The sequence below is a fragment of the Mustela erminea genome, chromosome 14 (assembly GCF_009829155.1).
Source record: "Mustela erminea isolate mMusErm1 chromosome 14, mMusErm1.Pri, whole genome shotgun sequence".
NCBI lineage: Eukaryota > Metazoa > Chordata > Mammalia > Carnivora > Mustelidae > Mustela > Mustela erminea.
The window spans coordinates 34709557-34728234 of NC_045627.1; the positions used below are offsets into that span (position 1 = coordinate 34709557).

An 18678-nucleotide genomic window follows, 5' to 3' on the forward strand; every position below is an offset into this window, starting at 1 on the left:
GTTAAAGAAAATGTGACACACACACACACACACACACACACACACACAGAGGAATATTATTTAGTCATAAAAAAGAATGAAATCTTGCTACTTGTTACAATATGTATGAGCCTTGAGGGTATTAGCTTAAGTGAAATAACTCAGAGATAGGCAAATACTGTATGATCTCATTTACTTCTATGTGGAATCTTAAGGGTGAAAAAAGCTCATAGATATAGGGAACAAATCAGTGGTTGCCAGAGGTAAGGCTTGTGGTAGGGTAGACAAGATGGGTGTAGGGGGTCAAAAGGTATACATCTGGACACAGATCCACACAGAAAGAGAATGCCATGTGAAGATGAAGGCAGTGATCTACTTGCCAGGAAATGCCAAAGACTGCCAGCAAACCACCAGAGGCTAGGAGAGACACATGGAACAGAGGATCCCTTATACCCCTCACAACAAAGTAACCCTGGGATGCCTGGATGGCTCAGGTGCCTAAATGTTTTTGGCTCAGATCATGATCTCATGTCAGGCTCTCTGCTTCTCTCTCTCCCTCTACGCACACCCCGCCCCCCCAACTGTGCTCCTGCGTGCTCTATCTCAAATAAGTAAATAAAATCATTAAAAAGAGGAAGAAGAAGCAGCCCTGCTTTTTCTTGGATTTCTAGCCTCCAGAACTGAGTCAATAAATTTGTGTTGTTCAAGTTACCCAGTCTGTGGTATTTTGTTACAGCTGTCCTAGAACACTAACACAGCTGTCCAAACATTATACCTTCTAAAGAAAAGTCTGCTCTGTGCCAAGCTCCAAGGGCATAATTCCAAAGTCTGGAATAAGAATGTTTTTGTTCACCTGTGATCTTGAGGCCACAATAGACAGATTATGCTAACAATGTGATTTATGGTGGGGGCCATGGACTTCACCTCTGAAGGAACCAAGGAAATTCATATTTAATGGGCTGCCTGGGTGGTTCAGTCAGCTGAACGTATGACTCTCTAGGTTTCGGCTCAGGTCATGATCTCATGAGTTACGAGATCAAGCCCCATGTCAGGCTCTGTCCTCAGTGGGGAGTCTGCTTGAAGACTCTTTCCCTCTGCCTCCTACCCCACTCACTCACACTCTTTTCTCTGAAATAAATCTTAAAAATATATATATTCACATTTAGCTAGTTTTTAATCTACACAGCCTTAGTATAGTGCAAAATAATTATCAACCCTTATATATATGATACACATATATGTAATTTGTGGTAAAATAAACACAAAATTTCCCATTTTAACCATTTAAATTGTATAATTCAGTGGCATTAAGTACATTCAAAATGTCCATCTATCAATTATTCATCTCCAGAAAGTTTTCACTGACACAATCAGAAACTCTGGGGAGGGGTTAAGATGGTGGAGGGGTAGGGTGATGGTAAGTTTGTCTCCTTCCTCAAATACAGCTAGATAAGTATCAAATCATTCCGTACACCCAAGAAATCAATGAGAAGCCTTAGAGAACAAAGCTGCACATCTATAAACAGAAAAAATGACCAATGGAAGGTAGAACTGTGGAGAGCTGATTCATGGGAGAAGAAAGCCACCAGCACTGCACAGGGGAGGGAGCCCTAGTGGTGGAGTGGGTAGTAAGAGAAAAGGGGAGAGAGAAAGAGTTTGTTGGTGGGGGGGAGGGAGCAGTGAACACACACACATAGGACTGTACAAGAAAACTGTTGCCCAAAACCACTGACTGGAAAAAAGGAAAGAGTTTCAATACTGCCAGTTGTTTTTGTTTTTGTTTTTTTTAAAGATTTATTTATTTGGCAGAAATCACAAGTAGGCAGAGAAGCAGGCAGATAGAGAAGAGGAAGCAGGCTCCTCGCCGAGCTGAGAGCCCAGTGCGGGGCTCAATCCCAAGACCCCGGGATCATAACCTGAGCTGAAGGCACAGGCTTTAACCCACTGAGCCACCCAGGTGCCCCTTCCTTTATTTTTTAAATTAAAAAAATTTTATTTTATTTTGCTTTATTTATATTTATTTATTTATTATTATTATTTTTAAAGATTTTATTTATCTATTTGACAGAGAGAGAGAGAGACATCACAAGTAGGCAGAGAGGCAGGCAGAGAGAAAGGGAGAAGCAGCTCCCTGCCTAGCAGAGAGCCCGATGCGGGGCCTGATCCAGGACCCCGAGATCATGACCTGAGCTGAAGGCAGAGGCCCAACCCACTGAGCCACCCAGGCGCCCCTATTTTTATTTATTTTATTTATTTATCCCAAAAGAACAAACAGGAAGAAGTGATGGCCAGGGATTTAAGCAATACAGAGAGAAGTAAGATGTCTGAACCAGAATTTAAAACAATTATAAGGATACTAGCTGGACTTGAAAAAAGCATAGAAGACACTAGAGAATCCCTTACTACAGAGATAAAAAAGCTAAAACCTAGTCAAGCTGAAATTAAAAATGCTACAGCTGACAGCAAACCCAAATGGATGCCATAACAATGAAGATATATAAAGCAAAGGAATGAATCAGTGATGCTGAAGATAAAATTACAGAAAACAATGAAGCTGAGGAGGAAAACAAAGATGATGGATCACAAAGGTAGACTTAGGGAACTCTGACTTATTAAAACATAGTAACATTCATATCATAGGAGTCCCAGAATGATGAAAAGATAGAAGGGGCAGAAAGTTTATTTGAGCAAATTACAGCTGAACACTTCCCCTTAAGTAATCTGGTGAAGGACACAGACCTCAAAATCCAAGAAGCATGGAGAAATCCCATTAAATTCAACAAAAGCCAGCCATCGCCAGGGGTACCATAATCAAACTCACAAAATACACAAACAAGGAAAGAATTCTGAAAGCAGCTAGGGGGAAAAGAAAGTCCTTAAGCTACAAGGGAAGACTGTCACAGTAACTTGGCAGGCCGGAAGAGAATCCAAGGATTGATTGATTGATTGATTGATTTTTAAATTTTTATTTATTTATTTGAGAGAGAGAGAGTGAGTGAGAGAAAACGTGAGAGGGGAGAGGGTGAGAGGGAGAAGCAGACTCCCTACTGAGCAGGGAGCCCCATGTGGGACTCCATACTGGGACCCTGGGATCATGACCTGAGCCGAAGGCAAAGGCTCAACAAATAAGCCACACAGGCAGCTGACAGGATATATTTAAAGTGTTGAAAGGGAAAAAAAGTGCAGCCAAGAATATTTTATCCTGCAAGGTTATATCATTCAGAAAAGAAGGAAAGATGAAGAGTTTCCCAGACAAACAAAAACTAAAGGAATTCATGACCACTTAACTAACCATCCAAGAATATTAAGGCGGGGGCGGAGGCCTGGGTGGCTCAGTGGGTTAAAGCCTCTGCCTTCGGCTCAGGTCATGATCCCAGGGTCCTAGGATCAAGCCCCACGTCGGGCTCTCTGCTCAGTGGGGAGCCTGCTTCCTCCTCTCTCTCTCTGCCTGCCTCTCTGCCTACTTGTGATCTGTCAAATAAATAAATAAAAATCTTAAAAAAAAAAGAAAGAAAGAAAGAAAGAAAGAAATATTAAGGGGGACTCTCCAGGAGAAAAAAACCACCAAAAGCAACAAAAAAGAAAGGAACACAGAACATCATCAGAAACACCAACATTACAGGTAACACAATGGCACAAAATTTGTATTTTTTAATAATGACTCTGAATGTAAATAACTAAATGCTCTAATCAGAAGACACAGGGTATCAGAATGCATTAAAAAAACCAATACCCATCTATATGCTGCCTGTAAGAGTCTCATTTTAGACCTAAAGATGCAATCAGAAATTCTGTTCCCATTAAACAATCCCTCTGTTCTCCCCTCCCCCGCCAAGGCCCTGGTAACCACTATTCTACTTTCTGTCTCTATACATTTGACTGTTCCAGGTACCTCACATAAGACCAGTCATATGATATATTGTCCTTTTGTGAGTAGCTCTTTTGACTTACCATATTATTTGCAAGGTTCATCCATGTTGTATCACATATCAAAATTTTACTCCTTTTTATGGCTAATTTTCAACTACATGCACATACCACATTTTTTTTCCATCTACTCATCTGCTGATGGACACTTGAGTTGTTCACATTTTTGGCTACTGTGAATCTACAAATTTCTGATGAAACTAAATTTCAGCAAAACAACTAATTTTAAAATTCCATTTCCTAAATGAAACAAGAGGAAACCAGAGAGGGAGACAAACCGTAAGAGAGGAATAATGTCAGGAAACAAACTGAGGGTTCCTGGAGTGGAGGAGGGTGGGATGGATGGGGTGGCTGGGTGATGAACACTGGGGAGGGTATATGTTGTGTACACTGTATACTGTGTAAGACTTTTGAATCACAGACCTATACTCCTGAAACAAATAACACACTATATGTTAATAAAAAAATTCCATTTCCTTTCTCATTTGAATGCAAATAATCTCAAGGTACAGTTTCAAGGGTAACAAAATGCACCCCTAACTGACTAAACTTCACAAACAAAAATACATGATTCCCTACAATATTCATGCTCCTTTAAGAAACTATATGAAAGAAACTAATATAATAAATCACCAACATGCCACTAAGGACACAAGAACAGTATTACTAAAATAAATGCATGTTCTAAAGTTAAGAGTGACTGGAAGAAAATGAAGGCATATACTAAATACAAAATGAAACAAAAGCAAGACAAAATAGTATCACAGGCTGACCTTTGCTATATAAAAGCAGAACTGAAATAGCCTTTTAGTTACCAAAAAAAAAAAAAAAAAAAAAAAAAATCTTCAAGGTCATTCATAAAAAGTTATGGATCTTTTCAAGTATCAATCTTCACCGTATGCTCATCACTGAATAAAATCTTGACAGAACACACAATTCAAAGAAAAATCCCTAAGGAAATCAGACATAGTAAAATGAACAGGAAGAAAATTCTGAGAATTAGTTTAGGATGATAAAGGAAATATACATATTTGGAAATACATGTATTTTTTACAAGCATATTTTATCTTTTTAAAAAATATTTTACTTATTTGAGAGACAGTGAAAGAGAGCACGAGCGGGGTGAGGGGCAGAAGGAGAAGCAGGCTCTCTGCTAAGCAGGGAGCCCATTGCAGGGCTCAATCCTGGGACTCCAGGATCCTGATCTGAGCCAAAGGCAGACATTTAACTGACCGAGCCACCCAGGCACCCTTACCCCCTTATATAGCAGCCTGTTAAAAAAGTAAATGAGAAAACCACATTCAAATGTTTCAAACTCTTTAGGAAATTAATACCAATGAAAAAATAACCAGATCTACTGAAAATAATAGAAAATAAAAATAAATAAATCACAGATGGGGCTAAAGCAGTAGGGATAGGAAAACAAATTTTAAAAATTTCATACCTTAAGTAGGGAATATATTCACATGATTCAAATTTCAAGAAAAAATAAAACTGTCATGTATCTTAAAGTCCTGTATATACTCAAATAAATTGAAAGCAGGGTCTTCAAGGGATATCTGTATGCCCATGTTTACATGATTCACAACAGTCACAAAAGGTGAAAACAATCCAATGTCCACAAGAAGTTAGGAGACAAACAAAATATGGTATATACGTACAATAAAATGTTATGTAGCCTTTTTTAAAGAGAAAGGAAATCCTGACACATGCTACAGAATGGATAAACCGAAAGGACATTATGCTAAATTTATTAAGTCAGTCACAAAAAGACAAATACTGTATGATTCCACTTACATGAAGTACCTAGAGCCAAGTCAAATACATAGACACCAAATGTAGAATGGTATTTGCCTGCCAGTGGGAGGAATGAATGCAGAGTTGCTGTTTAATGAATACAAAGTTCTAGTTTTGTAAGATGAAAAGAGTTCTGGAGACTAGGGTTGTTCAACAATGTGAATGTTCTGAACACTACTGAACTATACACCTTAAATGGTTAAGTTCATAAATTTTATGTTATGTGTATCCTACACAAGACAAAAATACTTCTGCCCAATGGCATCTAGCCACAGTCCAGTTCCCATGTGCCCAGCCCTCTGAAACCAATTTTACTACTTTATGATGAGTTTTCTTATGCATAAATAAGCAAGTATAGACAAATGAAGCAAATGCATACACTATTCTGTATCTTGGTATTTTCATTAAACAATGTAGTTTGGAACTGTTTCCTGTCAAACACAGAAAACTTCATCATTTAAGAGCAACATTTTACTAACTTTAACTTGTACAGCAAAGCTTTAATATAACAAAACTTACCAGTATCTGGTGGACACTGCCCATTATAAGGGAACCAATTTCCTTTCACAGTGAAAGGACTTTTCCTGTTGCTTGTTGAACCAGTTCCTAGCTGCCCATTACCACCAAGTCCAAAAGAATAAATTCGTCCTGATGAAGGAACAAAAGCAGAAGTGTGCTGCCTAGAGTAAAATGATAGAAAATCTGACTTAATGTTACCTTCCAAACAATTTACATTTAGAAAAGCATACAATAATTAACTGATGTAATTTTTTCTCTTCAAAAGTACATTAACAAAACCTTTACAGTTCTAAAATTTTCTGTATAAACTAGTTATTAAAAGTCTTACTCTACACTGAATAAATTATCTACTACAAAGGTAGGCTGCATAAGCATGACCCCAAAATTTTCTACAACTGTCCAAATTTAAAAAGGCTCAGACCTATAGTGGAATTCCTAATAAGAGATAATTCAGTACAAGGGGTAGCATCTAACTATATTGTCCAAGTTCTCCCCTTTCCTTCCCTATAAAATTCTAGCTTAAAGCATCTTATAAGGATCCACCTCTGGACACCAATCATAAGTTTTATAGTAAGAAGTGGGCAAGTAATCCAGTACCAATCAGAAGACTGAGGGGTGTGTGTGTGTATATAAATAAAACAATGCATAAATATATAAAATAAAACGATGTTTCCTTTTTCTTTTCTTTTCTTTTTTTTTTAAAGATTTTATTTATTTATTTGTCATAGAGAGAGAAGCGAGAGCAAGCACAGGCAGACAGAGTGGCAGGCAGAGACAGAGGGAGAAGCAGGCTCCCTGCCAGCAAGGAGCCCGATGTGGGACTCGATCCCAGGACGCCGGGATCATGACCTGAGCCGAAGGCAGCCGCTTAACCAACTGAGCAACCCAGGCGTCCCCAGTGTTTCCTTTTTCTAAAGGAACTGTTTAAAGCCACTAAGTTTTAGGGTGGTTTGATAATGTATTACCTACACTGGCAAATTCTTTCAGGGCACCTTCAAAGTCAGTTCAAACAAATACAAATAGTTTTGAAAACAAATAGTTTTCAGATTTCTTTGCTTTTCCCTGTGGCATTCCCTTCAGTTCCTGGCAAACTAACCTGTTATTTAAAAGGGGTTTTGAGTCAAAGGGGTCTTTAAGTTATCTAGTCTTCCATGTTACTGAAAATCTAAGTAGAATCTAAGAACTGTCCCAAGTCCCCTCTAAAGAGATTTCCAGAGGTTAAAGGGCTGATGCTTTTTCCCCTTTTAATGTCTTTTTTCCCCTTCTGAGAGTCAGAAATTTAAGATCTAGAATATTCAAAAGTAATTCTATATACAAAGGAATTTAAAAAGTCACTGTGCATGCCCAACAAGAGGTGCGGGCTCAGAAAAGATAGGTGCCTAGGTGGCTTAGTTGTTTAGGTGTCTTGCCTTTGGCTCTGGAATCAAGCTCCTCATTGGGCTCCCTGCTCAGCAGGGAGCCTGCTTCTCCCTTTCCTGCTCCCCCTGCTTGTGCATGCTCTCTTTCTCCTTATCAAATAAATAATCTTAAAAAAAAAAAAAGAAAGAAAGAAAGAAAGAAAGAAAAGACCCGAGAAGACCTTATGTTTACACCTCAAAGGCTTATGTGTCCCTGCCACCGAGATAACCTATGACAATCAGGAAAAGAAAATCAGCAACCCTGGAAAAAGTATCTGATGTCCAGAGCTATACATTATTAGAGTCAAATGTCCAGTTTAAAAGAAAAAAAAATCATAGGACTTACAAAGAAATTGGGATGTCTGGCTTATTTAAAGGAAAACAAAATTAACCAACACAGGTAAACAAATGATACAGCCACTTTAAAAGGCAATTTGATGGTTTCTTACAAAACTAAACATACTCCTACAATAAGATCTGCAAATCATGCTCCTTGTTATTTATCCAAAAAGTCAAAAAGTTGTGACCCACGAAAAACTGCACACAGACATTTTTAGTTGTTTTATTCATAATTGCCAAGCCTAGGAAAAAACAACATATTCTTCAGAAGGGAAATGCTTACATCCAGACAATAAAATACTATTCGGTGCTAAAAAGAAATCAGTGATTAAACCATCAAAAATGAAGGGACCATAAGTGCAAATTACCAAGCAAAAGAAGCCAATCGGCAAAGGCTACATACTTTATGATATTCCAACTTTATAGTATTCTGGAGAAGGCAAAACTAAGAGTATAAAGATCAGTGATGGCCACAGGTTAGGTAGGTGGAAAGGATGAACAGGTGGATCACAGAGGAATTTTATAGCAATGAAATTACTCTATGTAATACTATGATGGTAGATACATGTCATTATACATTTCTCTGAACCCACAGAATGTACAACACCAAGAGTGAACCCTAATGTAACCTATGTTTATCTGATAATGATTTGACAATGTAAATTCATTAACTGGAACAAATACACCACTTTGGTGGAGAATGTTGATAATAGAAGAGCCTATGCATATGTAGGTGCAAGTACAATGGAAATCTCTGTACCTTCTACTTAATTTTGTTGTGAACCCAAAACTTCCATAAAAAATAAAGTCTATTAAAAAAAAAAAAAAAAAAAAACGAAAATGGGCACCTGGGTGGCTCAATCAGTTAAGCATCCAACTCTTGGTTTTAGCTCAGGTTATGGTCTCAGGGTCGCGAGATCAATGCCATGCTGGGCTCTGTGCTCAGCTCAGAGTCCGCTTAACATTCTCTCTCTCCCTCTGCCCCTGCTCCCACTCTCTCTCTCAAATAAATAAAATCTTTGAAAAACGAAAACAAAAAACCAACAGAAACTATCCCCAAGAAAGACCAGAGGGAAAATCTTAACAGGTAAAAACTAAAATAATTATCTTAAAAATGTTCAAATAGGGGCGCCTGGGTGGCTCAGTGGGTTAAGCCGCTGCCTTCGGCTCGGGCCATGATCTCAGGGTCCTGGGATCGAGTCCCGCATCGGGCTCTCTGCTCAGCAGGGAGCCTGCTTCCTTCTCTCTCTCTCTCTGCCTGCCTCTCAGTATACTTGTAATTTCTCTCTGTCAAATAAATAAATAAAAATCTTTAAAAAAAAAATGTTCAAATAACTAAAGGAAGACAAGAAAGTCAAGAAAACAATATATAAACAAAACGGAAATATCAATAAAGGAACAGAAAGCCTAAAAACAAATCAAAGTGAAACTGTGGAGATGAAAAGTACAGTAATTAAAATGAAAAACTCACTAGAGAGATTCAAAAGCAGATCTGAGCAGGCAGAAAAAGAAATGAGGGAATTAGAAGTCTCAGAAAGAAAAAAGATTGAAGAAAAGTTGAAGAGAACCTAAGGGACCTACAGGATATCAAATGGACCAATACAGGTACTGTGGGAATGCCAAAATGTAAAAAAAAAAAATAAAGGGAAAGATCAAAGATATAATGGCCCCAAACTTCCCAAATTTGAAGAAAGACATAAGCATCCAAGAAACTCAATGAATTTCAACAGGATGAACTAAAGAGACCTGCACTTAGATATATTACACTCTGTCCAAAGATAAAGAAAGAAATCTGATAGCATCAAGGGAGAAGTGACTTGTCACACCTAAAGCATCCTTAATAAGATTATGAGATTTCTCACCAGAAACTCTGGAGGTCAGAATGGACTAGACTAACACAATCAAAGTGCTTAAAGAAATAAACTATCAACCAAGAATCTAATGTCTGGCAAACTATCCTTTCAAAGTGAGGGAGGAATTAAGATTTTATTATAATGAAGACTTATAATTAAGATTTATATATAAACAAAAGCTAAGGGAGTTGGTTATCTATATACTAATAATGAATAATCCAAAAAGAAATTTAAAAGACATGATGAAAACTACAAAAAAATTACTGAAACAAATTAAAGACATAAATGAAAAGATAGCTCCTATTCATGGCTTGGAAGACTTAATATTGTTAAGATGTCAATACTTCCCAAAGTGATCTACAGATTTAATTTAATCTGTCTCAAATCATGGAAACAAATTCAAATCATGATTAAGTAACACTATTTACCCAGGAGATCAGTACCCAAAAACCTGGCAGTAACAGGATGAGTTAAATAATTATATATGCACATAACTGAATAAAACACAGCAATGAGATCTAATGAAGGCAAACCACAGCTTCACAGATACAGATAATCAATCAGAACAAGTTAACATGTTATAAGAAAGTCACCGAAGACTACCTACAGTATGATTTCAAGTATCTGAAGTTAACAGCTGGCAAAACTGAACCGTGTATATATACATATATATACACACACACACACACACACACACATACATACATACAATTTTGTGGGGGGGGGGCCATATTATATAGGGATATCTACTACATAGAAAAAACTAAGCCCCCAGAAATGAAACCTATGAGGTCACATTCCATGTCTGTTTCAAACTGAATGTGTTCTTAAAAAAATAAAATATTTTTTTCCTATGGAAAAAAAAAAAAAAAACTAAGCTAAGTGGTCAAAACTTAGTCAAACAAAGTACATTTTGTTTTTTGGAAGTCTATCTAATTTAGTCCACCAAAGGTGAAGCTCAATTTCAACATTGTGACTCCTATTTACTCTCAAGAACTGGGAACCAGTATTCCAATTCAATTTTTACCAATAACTAATTTTATGTGTTAAATAATTAACTGCTCAATTTTCTCATTCTTTAAACTAAAAATAGATGGATGGAACACCTGGGTGGCTCAGTGATTAAGCGTCTGCCTTCAGCTCAGGTCATGATCCCAGTGTCCTGGGATCGAACCCTACTGGGCTCCCTGCTCTGCGGGAAGCCTGCTTCTCCGTCTCCCACTCCCCCTGCTCGTGCTCCCTCTCTGGCTGTCTCTCTCACTCTGTCAAATAAATTAAAATCTTAAAAAAAAAAAAAAAAAGAAAAGAAATGGAAAAGAAAAAGAAAAAAAAGATGATCTGTACTTGCTCTTCAAGTGTGATGCTATATACAATGTACTACTACATATTCATTATTAATATCTTGTCCCACCCAGTTAAATTTGTTTCAAATATAGAAAAGTAAAATAATCAGTAGAAAAGGTATTTCTCCTGTTAACTATTACTCCTCAGGAGCAAATTAGGCATTTAGAGAAGAAAGTTTGTATCTTAGATTCCTTAATTGCTAACAATTAAAAAAAAAATCCCTACTTCCAGCTAGGAACTAGTTATCTTCCAGTAATCTGAAAAATAACCGACAGAAAGGGAAAAAGGAAAGACACCCCATTATGTTTTTCAGGCTTTCTGGAAACAAGGAATTATTCCTTTGGCCATATTTATGCAAATCCACAAGAAAGGTTAAACTGTAGACATCAAGGGGACAGGCCCTATTCAAATAGGAATGCCCCGCAAATGTTACCATGGTAAAATGAAGTCTACAATGTTACCAAGCATGCTGCTGGCATTGCTGTAAATAAACTAAGGCAAGATTCTTTTTGTCTAGAAAATTTCTGTGCATGCTGAAAACATTAAACGCTCTGAGAGCCAAGACAGAGCTTCCTGAAACATGTAAAGGCAAACGATCAGACAAAAAGGAAGCCAAAGAAAAAAGTACCTGAATTCAACTGAAGTACCAGCCTGCTCCACCCAGAGAAGTACACTTTTTGAGAACCAAACTAGAACCTGCTCCCTATAAATTTATGACCAGGTAAGTGTAAAAAAAAAAATAAAAGACCTCTGGACTGTTAAAAAAAAAAAAAAATCCTAAATAATTGTGTTATGGAGACTAAGATACTCTCTTATATAATAGTTTACCTTCCACAAGCAATCTGAGTGACAATGCTTCCCATAAGTTCAAAAACTTTCCTTGGGTTTATTTCATGACTGGTAGAGTTATGACCCAATTGACCATACCCTCCAGCTCCAAAAGTAAACACTCCACCTTCCTAAAAAAAAAAAAAAAAAAAAAAAAAGAGAGAGAGAGAGAAAAGACAAAACCCTTTATCATTAGAAGGCCTGATCAAAGAAAATAATCTTTAAGAAAACAGGTTAATCTTTAATATATGCAGTCAATTTTTCTCTTCTATTGTCTCTGCAATTCAACAGACAACAGCTGACTTTTCAGGGTAGAATCCCTTAAACCTAAGAGAAGTGCAGGCTATTTTCACATATTTTAAAAGCACTTATGTTCTTATCATTATCTTATCATTATATTTAGTTGAAGCCATCATTAAAGAGACACTAATCATTTTCTGCACTGCCTTTCATGGTCATTATATTCATGATCTTGTTGAATCCCAAGTACATAACCTGTAATGTATCACAAAACCTAAAACTGGTTATCGTCTTCAGTTTTCAAACTAGTTATGCTTTTATACAAAGCTCTGCAGAAAGAGTGCAATTAAACCAGAATGCACAAATATAGCTCTTTTTAACACACAGTTGCTACAATGCAGGGGTTGGGGCCTCAAACCCTTGTGCAGTCAAAAATCCACATACAACTTTTGCCTCTGCCAAACTTTACTAATAGCCTACACTCCTGCCTAAAAACCTTACTGTTCACATAAACAATACCTAACTTAACTTTTTTGGTATTTCTAGGCTACACAGTTTACCTATAAGTTTTTTCAAATTGTTGCAATCTCTAAAATCTTTACCAATATATTTGTTTTAAAAGATCTGTGTATAAGTGGACCCATTCAGTTCAAACCTGTGTTATTCAAGGGTCGACTATATATAGTCTTTAAAAAATTTATGGTAAAATATACAACTGGGTTAGGTTAAATATATAAAAAAGTAATTTGTCATAACAGCTTAACACAAGCACAATTGGTTTTTCAGTTTAACTACTTTTCTTCAGAATTATAGCTGTATACACAATTTTAAATTCTGCTTTTAACATTTAGTAGTGTAAGTGTATATATGACTATGTAAGGAAATTGATTTTTCTTTTTAAAACATTTTATCATGAAAATTCCAAACTACACAAAAGTAAAGACATGTATATATAAATAAAAATATATATACATACACACACTATCATATAACCATCACTTGGCTTTAACAAGGAGCAGAAGTTAAATAACCTTGTTTCGTCAATGCCCCTCCCATTTTTCTTCTTCAGGGTGCTTTTAAGCAAAAAAAAAAAAAAAAAAAAAAAAAAAAGAAGTACTAGAGTACTTTAAAGCAAACGGTGGACATCAAATCCTTTCACCTATGAATGTGTATATATCTTTAATGACATATACCTTGCACATATATAAATACAAAACACAGTAATATTATATTTACAAAATTAATATTAATTTCCTTTTTTTGACAGAAATGGCAAAGTGTTTATTTATTTATGGTTTTTGTAACTGGTATCTTTTTTTCCCAGTTTTATTTAGGTATGATGAATTGATGAATAAAACTGTATATATTTGAAGTATACAATGTGATTTCGCATACGAATACACTGTGAAATAACGACCACAAAGAAGTTGTTAAACACACCCATTATCTCACATGCTTTTTTTTTTTTTTTTAAGAATGCTTCAGATCTACTCTCCTGGCAAATTTCAGGCATAGAATACAGTATTGTTAACTAGTCACTATGCTGTACATCTTATAACAGAAAGTTTGTACCCCTGACCAATTTCCCCCCATTTCCACTACCCCAACTCGAGACCCCAGGAAACAACATTCTATCCTCCATTTCTACAAATTTGACTTTTCTTAAGATTCCCCACATAAATAACATGATAATGGTATTTCTCTTTCTCTGGCTTATTTCACTTAGAATAATGTCTTCCTCCAGGTTCATCCATGTTGTTGCAAATGCAAGTATTTCCCTCATTTTTGTGGTTTAATATTGTTCTTCCGTGTGTGTGTGTGTATGTGTGCATATACATATACATCACACATTTTCTCATCTGGTAATGGACACTTAGGTTTTTTCTTGGCTATTGTTAAAAATGCTACAGGGTCACCTGGGTGGCTCAGTCGTTGGGCATCTGCCTTCAGCTCAGGTCATGATCCCAGGGTCCCCTGGGATCCAACCCCAAATCGGGCTCCCTACTTGGTGGGAAGCCTGCTTCTCCCCCTCCCATTCCCCCTACTTGTGTTCCTCTCTCGCTGTCCCTGTCAAATAAATAAAATCTTAAAAAAAAAAAAAAAAGCTACAATGATCATGGGAGTGCAGTTAACTCTTCAACAACCTGCTGTTTCCTTCAGGTATATACTCAGAAGTGGAATTTGCTGGGCCATATAGCTCCATTTGTAATTTTTTGAGGAACCTCCCTCCATATTGTTTTCTATTTGCACCAGTTTACATTTCCACCAGCAGTGGGAACAAGGATTCCCCTTTTCTTCACTTCCTCACCAGTATCTGTCTTTATTTATTTATTTATTTATTTATTTTGGGTAATAATCATCCTAACAGATGCAGGGTGTTATCTCACTGTGTCTTTGATGTGTGTTTCCCTGATGACTGTGAGGTTAACATTAAGCACCTTTTCACGAACCTGTTGGCCATTTGTTATATTCTTTGGAAAAGCATCTATTCAAGGTCCTTTGCCCATTTTTAAACTAAATTCTTCATTTTTTTTAGCCACTGAGTTATAGGAGTTCCTTTTATATTTTGGATATTAACCCCTTACCAGATAAACGGTCTGCTAATATTTTCTCATTCCATAGGGCTGCCTTTTCATTTCACTGTGTCCTCTGCTGTGCAAAATCTTCATTTGTAGTTCTTAATTTATTTTTGCTCTTGTTACTTGTGCTTTTAGAGTCATATCCAAAAATGATGATCAAGACCAATGTTTTTCACCCCATGTTTTCATCTAGGAGTTTTAGTTTCAAGCCTTACATCAGGTCTTTAGTTCATTTTGAGTTACATTTTGTTAATGGCAAAAATAGGGGTTCAATTTCTTTCTTTTGCATACAGACATCCAGTTTTCCCCACATCAGTTATTGAAGAGACCAAACTTTCCCACTGTGTGTTGTTGGTGCCTTACCACTGATTAGTTAACTGTATAGATGTGGGTTTATTTCTGGGCTATCCATGGTTTGACTGGTCTATGTGTCTGTTTATGCCAGTACTATACTGTTCTGATTACTAGAGCTTTGTAATCTAACTTGAAATCAGGAGCTTGATGCTCCAGCTTTGCTGTTCTTTCTCAAGATTGCTTGGTTATTCCTGGTCTTTTGTGGTTCCATATGAATTTCAGGATTTTCTATTTCTGTGAAAAATGCCACTGGAATTTTGATAGGGGCTACACTGAATCTGTGGATCACTTTCAGTAGTACAGACATATTAACAAAATTAATTCTTCTAATCCAAGAACATGTACTATCTTTAGATTTATTTGTATCTTCTTCAATTTCTCTCACTGATGCCTTACATAGTTTTCAGCGCAGAGGTCTTTCACTCCTTAGTTAAAATTCATTCCTCAGTAGTTTATTGTTTTTGATGATACTGTAGATGGGACTACTTTACTAATTTCTCTTTCAGAGTTTGCTTAGTGTATAGAGATACAACTGATTTTTGTATGTTGACTTTGTATCCTGCAACTTTACTGAATTCACTTTTTGGTTCAAACAGAGTTTTGGGTGAGTCCTGTATATAGGGTTTTGTATATATAATATTATGTCATCTGCAAACAGACAACTTTAGTTTTTCCTTCCTAATTTGGATGCCTTTTACTTCTTTTTCTCTACTAAAATAACTCTGGCTAAGACATTCAGTACTACACTGAACAGAGGTGATGAGGGTGGGCATCTTCATCTTATTTTTGATCTTACAGGAAGAACTTTCAGCTTTTCACCACTGAATATACTAGCTGTGGGCCTATCATTTATGGCCAATGTTACATATTCCTCCTATACTTTACTGAGAATTTTTATCATGAAAGGATGTTGAATTTCACCAAATGCTTTTCCTCCATCTACTAGGATGATCATATGATTTTTATGACAACTAATGTGTATCGACTGGTTTGCAGATGTTGAACCATTCTTACATCCCAGGGATAAATCTCACTTGATTATGGTATGTGATTAAATTTGGTTTGCTGGTATTTTTTAAGGAGTTTTGCATCAATGCCCATCAAGGATACTGGCCTGTAATTTTATTTTTTCTGTACTATCTTTGTTTGGCTTTGGTATGAGCATAATGGTGGCCTCATTTGAAAGTGTTTCCTCCTATTTTTTTTGAAAAGTTTGAGATGGACTGGCATTATTATTAAATGGGAGAATTCACCAGTGAAGCCATCTGGTCCTAGGGTTTCTCTCCCCAGATTCAATTTCCTTACTAATTAAAGCTCTGTTTAGATTTGCTATTTCTTCATGATTCACTCTTTGTAGCTTGGATGTTTCTAGGAATTTATCCATTTCATCTACGTTATCCAATTTGTTGGCATGTAATTGTTCACAATAGGTTCTTAAAATCTTTTATTTGTACAGTATCAGTTGTAATGTCCCTTCTCCATTTTTGACTTTGAGTCTTTTTTTTTTTTAGTTTCCCTAAAGATCTGTCGATTTTTCCCCCCTCTTTTCAGGAAAACAGTTCTTGGTTTTGTCATCTTTTGTAATGTACTTTTTGTCTATTTTTACTCTGACCTTTTTAATATTCTTCCTTCTGCTAACTCTGGGCTCAGTTTGGTTTTCTTTTTCCCTAGTTCCTGGAAGTATAAAGACTGTCTCTTTGAGAGCTTGCTTTTTCTTCTTTCTTAATGTAGCTATTTATTGCTACAGATACTTTACTGGATATGCAGTGACAGTATTATCACTATCTATCCCTCTTAGAGTTGTTTTTGTGGCATCCCGTAAGTTTCGGTATGTGTGTTTCCATTTTCACTTGTCTCAATATATTTAATTTCTCTTTTACTTATTTCTTGACCCACTGATTGTTCAGGAGGGTGCTTTTAAATATCCACATATCTGCAAATTTTCTGGCTCTCCTATCATTGATTTATACCACTGTCACTGGAAAAGATACCTGATACGATTTCAATCTTCTTAAATTTGTTAAGACTTGTTTTATGACCTAACATATAATCTCTCCTGCAGAATATTCTGTTTTGTCCTTGAGGAGAATGTGTATGTGCTGCTGTTGGATGGAGTGCTCTGTGTATCTGTTAAGTCCATTTGATATAAAGTGTAGTTCAAGTCCTTTATTTCCTTATAGACTTTACACATGGATGACCTATCTGTTGTTTAAAGTGGGGGTACTGGAGTCTCCTACTATTACTGCTGTGTCTCCAGCTCTGTTACTATTTGTTTAATATTACTTAGATGCTCTCGTGTTGAGTGCATATATAAGTATAGCTGTTATATTAATATCTTGTTATCTTAATATCGGATACTGAGGCCATGTTAAAAATTTTCCTGATTACTTTATTAAATCACACCAAAGTACATGTCTCCTTGGTAATGTTAAAAATAAGTAGGGACGCCTGGGTGGCTCAGTTGGTTGGACAACTGCCTTCGGCTAGGTCATGATCCCTGAGTCCCGGGATCGAGTCCCACATCAGGCTCCCAGCTCCATGGGGAGTCTGCTTCTCCCTCTGACCTTCTCCTTGCTCATGCTCTCTCTCTCTCTGTCTCTCTCTCAAATAAATAAATAAAATCTTCAAAAAAAACAAAAATAAATAATAAGTAGGTTGGGGCGCCTGGGCGGCTCAGTGGGTTAAAGCCTCAGTCAGCCTTAGGCTCAGGTCATGATCCCAGGGTCCTAGGATCAAGCCCCACATTGGGCTCTCTGCTCAGCAGGAAGCCTGCTTCTTCCCCTCTCTCTCTGCCTGCCTCTCTGCCTACTTGTGATCTCTCTCTGTCAAATAAATAAATAAAATCTTTAAAAAAAAAAATAAGTAGGTTAACAAGTTTCACAGCTTAATCTATCCACGTTAAGCTTAATGTTTCAATCCTTGTCTTTATCCACTCTTAGGGAGATTAGATTAGATTAGAGATTTTTCTAATCTTATTATTTCTTCTAGGTTTATTAGTTGGAATTCTACAAAAAACTTAACTCATCAACTAATAAAATTACTCTGAAATACAATCTGCAAATAGGAGGCAGGGGAAATGCATCTTTCTTATTTACTAATTTTTTAAAACATGAGTTGTTCTAGCAACTTCAAAATATAATACTGTTATAAGCAATTAAGTTTGCTTTGTATTGACTTGAGGATGAAAAGTATCATAATGAAATCATGGGTTTTTATATGTTTGGTATATTTCCATTTATTGCCATTATTATTTCTTTTTGTGAAAACTCCTGGATGCTGTCCCTCTGACATGACCTTAGTCCTTTTTTGTAACACCTAATAGCCAAGGCTATTCTGAGACGTCCCACCTCCCCCACCTCTGGATATGAAATCAGACTCTTCTCCAAAAAGCCCTGGTTATTTTTCATATAGAGTCTACAACAATCATGGGATGCCCACTGTTTCCAGATTGTACATGGCTAATTACTTCCAGGACCATTCAGTGATCACGGCAAAAAATTTTTTAGAAGGAAAACAATAAGA

At 36.5% G+C, this 18678-nt stretch overlaps 1 protein-coding gene across 6 annotated transcripts in view; it reads right to left on the reverse strand.

Moving 5' to 3' along the window:
- Positions 1 to 18678, reverse strand: part of HERC4 (HECT and RLD domain containing E3 ubiquitin protein ligase 4) — a 122244-nt gene that overhangs the window by 61074 nt on the left and 42492 nt on the right. For all 6 annotated transcript variants that reach the window (XR_004278462.1, XM_032311819.1, XM_032311818.1 and 3 more), the window contains 2 exons: positions 11984 to 12114; positions 6223 to 6383 (listed from right to left, as the gene is read on the reverse strand). Coding sequence is in view for 5 of the 6 variants with exons in the window: in XM_032311819.1 (XP_032167710.1) it covers positions 6223 to 6383; positions 11984 to 12114 (292 nt within the window). In the remaining variant the exon portion in view is untranslated. The remainder of the gene's footprint in view (positions 1 to 6222; positions 6384 to 11983; positions 12115 to 18678) is intronic.